The sequence below is a fragment of the Thalassophryne amazonica genome, chromosome 18, assembly GCF_902500255.1.
Source record: "Thalassophryne amazonica chromosome 18, fThaAma1.1, whole genome shotgun sequence".
Lineage (NCBI taxonomy): Eukaryota > Metazoa > Chordata > Actinopteri > Batrachoidiformes > Batrachoididae > Thalassophryne > Thalassophryne amazonica.
Window position 1 is genome coordinate 71,987,697 of NC_047120.1, and position 8,992 is coordinate 71,996,688.

Sequence of the window (8,992 nt, forward strand, 5' to 3'; positions counted from 1 at the left end):
GAGAAAGATCGTGGGACAGAGAAAGATTCTGGAACAGAGAGAGATCCTGGGACAGAGAAAGATCGTGGGACAGAGAGAGATCCTGGGACAGAGAAAGATCCTGGGACAGAGAGAGATCCTGGGACAGAGAAAGATCGTGGGACAGAGAGAGATCCTGGAACAGAGAGAGATCCTGGGACAGAGAAAGATCGTGGGACAGAGAGAGATCCTGGGACAGAGAAAGATCCTGGGACAGAGAGAGATCCTGGGACAGAGAAAGATCGTGGGACAGAGAGAGATCCTGGGACAGAGAAAGATCCTGGGACAGAGAGAGATCCTGGGACAGAGAAAGATCGTGGGACAGAGAGAGATCCTGGAACAGAGAGAGATCCTGGGACAGAGAAAGATCCTGGAACAGAGAGAGATCCTGGGACAGAGAGAGATCCTGGGACAGAGAAAGATCGTGGGACAGAGAAAGATTCTGGGACAGAGAAAGATCCTGGAACAGAGAGAGATCCTGGGACAGAGAGAGATCCTGGGACAGAGAAAGATCGTGGGACAGAGAGAGATCCTGGGACAGAGAAAGATCGTGGGACAGAGAAAGATTCTGGGACAGAGAGAGATCCTGGGACAGAGAAAGATCCTGGGACAGAGAGAGATCCTGGGACAGAGAAAGATCGTGGGACAGAGAGAGATCCTGGGACAGAGAAAGATCCTGGGACAGAGAAAGATCCTGGGACAGAGAAAGATCCTGGGACAGTGTTGAGTGTTTTCCCACAAGATCAATAAACATTCGTCTGCACTCGTGGCACAGCGCCCTCGCTGTTGTGTTGACCAGGTGTGCCTTGTTTTGTTTTTTTTGCATCTATGTATGTGTGGGGGAGCGAGGTGTGTGCACACGCACGCAACACACACCTAGTGAGCAGTGAGGCATGATGGGATGCACAAACAGCAGGAGACACTTTGACAATGCATGATGCAGGTATCATGCATTAATACAGGTCAGGTTCACTGAGGCAAAAGTTCTTGTTAAAGGTATAACCTGCTGCCACTGCAAGTTATGTACAACGTCCCAACAACCTCAGTTCCAATGAAGTTTGGACGTTGTGTAAAATGTAAATAAAAACAGAATACAATGATTTTCAAATCCTCTTCAGCCTATATTCAATTGAATACATGACAAAGACAAGATATTTAATGTTGAAACTGATAAACTTTATTGTTTTTGTGTAAATATTTGCTCCTTTTGAAATGGATGCCTGCAACACATTTCCAAAAAGCTGGGACAGTGGTATGTTTCCCACTGTGTTACATCACCTTTCCTTCTAACAACACTCAATAAGTGTTTGGGAACTGAGGACACTAATTGTTGAAGCTTTGTAGGTGGAATTCTTTCCCATTCTTGCTTGATGTACGACTTCAGTTGTTCAACAGTTCAGGGTCTCCGTTGTCGTATTTTGCGCTTCATAATGCGCCACACATTTTCAATGGGTGACAGGTCTGGACTGCAGGCAGGCCAGCATGTGTTGATCAAAACCTGGATGTACCTTTCAGCATTGATGGTGCCATCACAGATGTGTAAGTTGTCCATGCCATGGGCACTAACACACCCCCATACCATCACAGATGTGTAAGTTGTCCATGCCATGGGCACTAACACACCCCCATACCATCACAGATGTGTAAGTTGTCCATCCCATGGGCACTAACACACCCCCATACCATCACAGATGCTGGCTTTTGAACTTTGCACTGGTAACAATCTGCATGGTCTTTTTCCTCTTTTGTCCAGAGGACACGACGTCCATGATTTTCCAAAAACAATTTGAAATGTGGACTCATCAGACCACAGCACACTTTTCCACTTTGCGTCTGTCCATTTCAGGCCCAGAGATCTGGGGTCTGGGGGGGGGGGTACAGCTCCCCAAGAGCCAGGGTCTAGGGCCCTGTGGGGCCCCAGAATTAAATTTTTATCCAATGATACTTTTTCAGCATCTCCTGGAAGAACAAATCTCAACTTAGTGGATATTTAAATGATCCTATATTCAACCTTTTATTTGACCTGTCAGTGATGATGTTGAAATAACAGAATATGACGTGGAAGTTGGACCTGGAATGATTTTCCTTTTAACTGTAAACCAAATTAGGCATTAACTCAGAACAATTAAACTACATGACATTCATGAAGACTGAAAAGACTTAAAGCATTTTGAAAACCACAGCTAAAGATTGTAGAATATTTGGAAAATCAGGGTAAAATATTAATATACCTTATAGTAAAAAAAAGCCACATATTCTTGTGTAAATTCCAGTAAATCCACTCGAAGCCAGTCTTTTTTTCCCCAATGAAAGAAAATCTAGATTAATGAAAAAAAGTCACATAATCTTGTCTAAAATCCTGTTTGAACAGCAAAATGTTTATTTTCCAGAGAGATAAAAATTCTTACCGTGTTTCCTGAGAGGGCACAGTTCACTTTTCCCGTTTCTTTTATCTTTCAGGTGTGTTGATGAAGCCAGCGACGATTCCAGGGATTCTTGTCCTTATAAGACTTTTTCAAACAGTCTTTCTCACCATCTCTCTGTGCGACGTCGGTCCGTGAAACAGACGTGCTGCAAGTAGATGTTAAGTATTTTTACTTTGGGGAGTTTGAGATAGATTTACATGGATTTATCCACGGGGATTGTGCTCGTTTCATCTGCCAAGGACGTAATAAAACTGTTGGTGTTTATTTATGTATTTATTGGTCTGTCTGTTAGCAGGATTACGTAAAAACTACTGTACAGATTTTGCCAAAATTTTCAACAGTGATAGATATTAGTCCGTGGAAGAATCCATTACATTTTTGAGGTGATCCGGATACGGATTGGCGGACGTCAGAAATCTCTGAGTGCTGTTGTTCTCTATAATTTACTGTAAAGTAACATTTTCTTCTCTTTTTCTTGTCACAGATTTAACCCATTCACTGACTGTCTACATTTGATCCTCATTCATGAGAATGTCCCCTAACCCAATGTTCTAAACCACTGGACCCACAGGTCTTAAGCTTTCAGAAGACTACACCTCAAGTCAGAACTGATCCAGCTCCCCTTGAAAGCCTTTAACATTCGTGTCAGTCCAGAATCCTTTGACAGCCAGAAACCAACTCAGTATCTCAGCAGTCATGGCCTTGGATCAGTGGACCTTCTTCACAAGTCCACCCAACATCTCCATTCCTGAGCCGCTCCTCTACGACAGCTACATCCAGGAGAATGACTCTGAGCTGGACCTGAACATCTCTGCGGCTGGAGAGCCTCACCAGGACAAGACCAGCTCGGTGGTCATGACGTTCATCTACTTTGTGGTGTGTGCGGTGGGCCTGTGTGGCAACACCCTGGTCATCTACGTCATCCTGCGTTACGCCAAAATGAAGACGGTGACCAACATCTACATCCTGAACCTGGCGGTGGCAGACGTCCTGTGCATGATGAGCCTGCCGTTCATCGCCATGCAGCTGGCCTTAGTGCACTGGCCATTTGGAGAGGCGCTGTGCAGGGTGGTCATGACCGTAGGTGGGTCTGAAGTCAAAGGATTTTGGTGCACATCGGGAAGCACTGCCTTGAGTTCATCATCATTAAGGTCTTTTTAAAATGTTGGAATATAAAATTCCAGCACAAATTTTAATTCATTTCAGTGTAATTTTCCACGATCTGCGAATCAGCTCCACGAGGGAAACGCTGTCAAAATATCAATCAATCAATTCAATCAATTTTATTTATATAGCGCCAAATCACAACAAACAGTTGCCCCAAGGCGCTTTATATTGTAAGGCAAAAGCCATACAATAATTACAGAAAAACCCCAACGGTCAAAACAACCCCCTGTGAGCAAGCACTTGGCGACAGTGGGAAGGAAAAACTCCCTTTTAACAGGAAGAAACCTCCAGCAGAACCAGGCTCAGGGAGGGGCAGTCTTCTGCTGGGACTGGTTGGGGCTGAGGGAGAGAACCAGGAAAAAGACATGCTGTGGAAGGGAGCAGAGATCAATCACTAATGATTAAATGCAGAGTGGTGCATACAGAGCAAAAAGAGAAAGAAACACTCAGTGCAGTATGAGTGTAATATTTCACATCAAGTTGAATTCTGGCAAATTCAGACACACAAATTTGAGTTGATGCCCAGTGAGATACTGATGGTAAACACTTCCCAGAATGTCAGCTGCTATCATTAGCTAGCGTGTAAGCTAATGCAAATTTATAAAGTTTTGTTCTCCCAAAAGTACTAAAGGCCTCGATTCTGTTGACATGATGATGTTAGAGGTCTTTGGTGATGCCGATAGCTTTGCAGGCGAATGACAGTCCAAGTCTTTAGGGTCCTGGTACTTCCTGTCTGACTGTGTGGTTGTGTGACTTGGATACAAATCAGTGAGCAACGGATACAAGCTCTCATCAGAGGATCTTTAGGTATCGTTGACTGTGGCATATGAACCGTTGCTCAGGGAGACTCCAATGATAGATTGTGATGGAACATCAGCCGTTCCGTTTTGAACATGTGGTGCACCTCTCTGGTCATGGTCCGGTAGGTTCCTCAGTGTTGAAGGCGGCCAATGGGATGCCCATGTTTCACATGGCTGTAGTGGACACATGGCTACTTTCCAGAGGTGAGGTCGGGCGGGTTGTCTGCCTGACCCCAGACGGTTCCGTAATGTGGCGGATGTGGCAGTGAGCAGCACCAGCACTCGCTCAGAGACCTGACTCCCTCTACCAAAGTACAAACTGTTTCAAAAACAGATTTATATCATTTAGTCACTTATAGTGTAAGACTCCTTTCAAGAGAGGAAGTTAGTAGTGACTGAGCTGGTTAACCAGCCACTCCTGGTTAGTACACTAACTTGCCATGCCAAAATTATATTTGATTTGTGAGCAAGCAAAGAATATGCTCATTGGCCAACGTTAACCTATGTCCCAGTTTGATTGCACTCAGTAATTTAACCTTGGAGATGTCAGGTTAGATGTTAGATATTTGTGCGTTGGAGATGTCAGGTTAGATGTTAGATATTTGTGCGTTGGAGATGTCAGGTTAGATGTTAGATATTTGTGCGTTGGAGATGTCAGGTTAGATGTTAGATATTTGTGCGCTTCAAGGTAACACACAAGCTATATGACAATCAATCAATCAAAAATCTTCCAGTCCCTCCCACTTCCACGGGCTGTGACAGTTTAATCCACAGTGACCATTTCTAATGTGACAACTGATTAAATTCAAACTCTTGACAGTGACCTGTCGATAGTGTCTATTTCATTTTCTTTACACATCAAACTTCTTTAACGGTGATTATCAGACAGGAGCCGCTGCTCCTTTGTATCAAAAGGAGCCTGCAGAGGCGATTATGGCACCTGGTTGTCTCCCTAGCGAGGTCTTCTCGGCAAGTCCAACTGGAAGGAAGCTCCCAGAAAGACCCAGGACATGCTGGAGGCATTGCATCTCCAAGCCAGCTTGGGAACGCCTCCCCAGGAGGGGTTAGAGGGCCTCCCGAGAATAGGGAAGCGTGGGTTGAGCTGCTTAGTCTGTTGGCACTGTGATCCATACCTGGATAAGTGGAAAAAAAGAACAATGAATCTCACAGTCTTCCTTTCTCCACTTCCTCCCTCTCCCAGACTCTCTCAACCAGTTCACCAGTATCTTCTGCCTGATGGTGATGAGTATTGATCGATACCTGGCCGTGGTCCATCCTATTAAGTCCACCAAATGGAGGAAGCCCCGCGTAGCCAAGCTAACTAACCTGACCGTGTGGGTTGTGTCACTGCTAGTCATCTTACCAACGATGATCTTCAGTGGACTTAACAAGGTGCCGGTGTGTGGGATTGTGTGGCCGGAGCCCCAGAACACCTTCTCCACCGCCTTCATATTCTACACCTTCTTCGTCGGCTTCTGTCTGCCTTTGGCAGTCATCTGTCTGTGCTACCTGCTCATTATAGTCAAGGTGAGGACTGTTGGTTCGCATGTTTGGTCATTTTTTGACCATGTTTTGTTGAATAGCATCCAAGATAAAAGTAAAGGGGGCTTTAGTAGAGCTGGGTATCAATTCACATTTCAAGAATCAATTTGATTGAGATTCTTAAGATTCAGAATTGATTATTTTGATTCAATTCAATTAAATTTGATTCGATCTGATATTGATTTGGGTTAGTGTTACTGAAACAGTTTTTGAGCTGTTACCTAACTGTCTAGTTATGCAACATGTTAATACTACTATTGACATTTGACAGCAAATTAATGAAGTATTGCTAGTTAATAATGATGGCTATAAGACTGATGGTGCGGACCAACCCCGCTCCCACAATGATAGACTAGTATTTTTATTTTACAAACGTACTCTAGGGTAGAATTACTGAACACATCCAGGGCAGCCAGAACAGGGCGACAGGGGTACTTGGTACACTGGCCCTGACACGGGTGCATTTCTACACCCCTCCATATTTTGGCCTGATGCCTTGTTTCTTGGGGCTTTAAAATAAGCCAGTAACAAAGATTAATAAATAAAAAAAAAAAAACTATAGCTTTACTTCACAAAATTTGGCCGTCAAAATGCAGACAATAGTGTTTCAGAGGGTTCTAAATTAAAACATTTTCTGGGGACAACTGGTCCCGGTCTCCCCTACACTCACTTCTGTCTGTGCGGCTGCGGGAGAACTTCTCCCACGGCCGCACAGACAGACTTTCCAGTCAGTCTTCTCCCACGGCCGCACAGCCAGACTTTCCAGTCAGTCTTCTCCCACGGCCGCACAGACAGACTTTCCAGTCAGTCTTCTCCCACGGCCGCACAGCCAGACTTTCCAGTCAGTCTTCTCCCACGGCCGCACAGACAGACTTTCCAGTCAGTCTTCTCCCACGGCCGCACAGCCAGACTTTCCAGTCAGTCTTCTCCCACGGCCGCACAGCCAGACTTTCCAGTCAGTCTTCTCCCACGGCCGCACAGACAGACTTTCCAGTCAGTCTTCTCCCACGGCCGCACAGACAGACTTTCCAGTCAGTCTTCTCCCACGGCCGCACAGACAGACTTTCCAGTCAGTCTTCTCCCACGGCCGCACAGACAGACTTTCCAGTCAGTCTTCTCCCACGGCCGCACAGCCAGACTTTCCAGTCAGTCTTCTCCCACGGCCGCACAGCCAGACTTTCCAGTCAGTCTTCTCCCACGGCCGCACAGACAGACTTTCCAGTCAGTCTTCTCCCACGGCCGCACAGACAGACTTTCCAGTCAGTCTTCTCCCACGGCCGCACAGACAGACTTTCCAGTCAGTCTTCTCCCACGGCCGCACAGCCAGACTTTCCAGTCAGTCTTCTCCCACAGCCGCACAGTGAGTGCTGGTGGAAAAGACTGACTGAAAAGTCAGTACACAACAGAGAAAACTTTGTGCGCGGTTTCACAGAAAAGGCACGTTATGAGGAACGAAAGAAAAAACACTACTGTGTGAAATAAATGGCAGATGATTCTCTTTTCTTGGCCACAACAGACAAGAGTCCCGGTCATCATGATTGACATCTTTAAATGTCTTTGACAGAGGCTGATCAATAAATTGTGGACCTGCTTCTAAATCAGAACCAGCGGGTCCACAATCATCTTAGAGAAATTATCATTTTCACAGCCTCAGAAACAGAGTAATAGACCAACTGCAACATCATTTCTTCAGCGATGCTGTTCCAACGCTGGCGATAAGTACATATATATTTTTAAAAATCGATCTTTGGATGTGTGAATCGATCTGTGGGAATTAATATGAGAACTGGTTTAAAATTGGTGAATCGTTCTTTTTAACTCAGCACTAGTCTTTAGTTGCTCACACACAACCATGGTTTTGACATTCAGCTTCTTTACTTCTCTTGTGTTCAGATACTTTACTTGTGAGGAAAAGTGATAATGAACTCATCATGTGGAATAAAATCAATAAATGAAATCATCTTAAAGCACTTCACACAGGCAGTGTATGAACCTCACACAGCCTTCAACTGTGGCACGAAACCTCAAGCAGACCAGTCTTAGTGGAGTGACCATCTGCTGTGGCCATGCTAATAAAGAATATATTTGTGAGATCCCCTCATCAGTCAGTGAGATAGAACCCAGGTCCAGATCAAGGTCTCTCAAAGCAGGACTTCTGTGCTTTTCTACTTGGACATTTAAAGTTCCTTCCTTTTGCAGGTAAAGTCATCTGGTGTACGAGTGGGTTCCACCAAACGCAAGCGGTCAGAGCGCAAGGTGACGCGGATGGTGTCCATCGTGGTGGCGGTCTTTGTCCTCTGCTGGCTGCCTTTCTACATTTTCAACGTCACTTCTGTCACCAGCTCCATTAGACCCACATCAGCGCTGAAGAGCACCTTTGACCTCGTGGTAGTGCTCGGCTACGCCAACAGCTGCGCCAACCCCATCCTGTACGCCTTTTTGTCGGAGAACTTCAAGAAGAGCTTTCAGAACGTTCTGTGTCTGAAAAAGGTGGCGGGTCTGGACGAGGTGGAGCGGAGTGACAGCAGGGTGGACAGGAGCCGGATGGTTCACGACGCAATCAACGCCAACCTGGAGACGCACGAAGCGGCCCTGCTCAACGGCGAGCTGCAGACTGGCATCTGAGATGATGAGCAGGAGAAGAAGATAGGTCAGAGTGGTGAAGTGCCGTTGGCTGCTCCTAACCTGTGTCGAAACATTTTCAGGCAGAGAGTGACGCAACAGCTGCTGCCCACTGACTTGTGTACAAAGTCCAAGTGATAAACAATCTGTTTGAGAAAATATATTGATTTGCTGCTCAAACGTCCTATGATGTGTTCAAGCTGAAGGACGAGGCTCCACACATCACATCACGGTGGTTGGACCAAGTTTGGAAGGATACACGTTGAGGGATCAGGACCTCTGTGGATGAACTTTAACACTCGAGCACAGGCAGAAGAGGGAAGGAGGAGCTCAGCTCCCAATGTGCAGACATAGACTAGATTCCTGGTCACACTACCAGTCCATGTTCTTGGACAAGACACTTCACTGATACTGTTA

At 45.7% G+C, this 8,992-nt stretch overlaps 1 protein-coding gene across 1 annotated transcript; it reads left to right on the plus strand.

The window, feature by feature from the left end:
• Positions 1-2,949: 2,949 nt before the first annotated feature.
• Positions 2,950-8,615, plus strand: sstr2a (somatostatin receptor 2a). Its single transcript, XM_034194498.1, has 3 exons — positions 2,950-3,528; positions 5,613-5,938; positions 8,153-8,615. The coding sequence occupies exons 1-3, from the start codon at positions 3,141-3,143 to the stop codon at positions 8,576-8,578; spliced, it is 1,140 nt and encodes a 379-aa protein (XP_034050389.1). The 5' UTR covers positions 2,950-3,140; the 3' UTR covers positions 8,579-8,615.
• The last annotated feature ends 377 nt before the right edge of the window (positions 8,616-8,992 follow it).

Excerpts from the sequence above, each read along its gene's own strand:
- sstr2a (XM_034194498.1), top strand. The coding sequence starts at position 3,141 with ATGGCCTTGGATCAGTGGACCTTCTTCACAAGTCCACCCAACATCTCC. Across the intron at positions 3,529-5,612 it reads CAGGGTGGTCATGACCGTAG|ACTCTCTCAACCAGTTCACC; the intron begins GTGGGTCTGAAG and ends TCCCTCTCCCAG. Across the intron at positions 5,939-8,152 it reads ACCTGCTCATTATAGTCAAG|GTAAAGTCATCTGGTGTACG; the intron begins GTGAGGACTGTT and ends TTCCTTTTGCAG.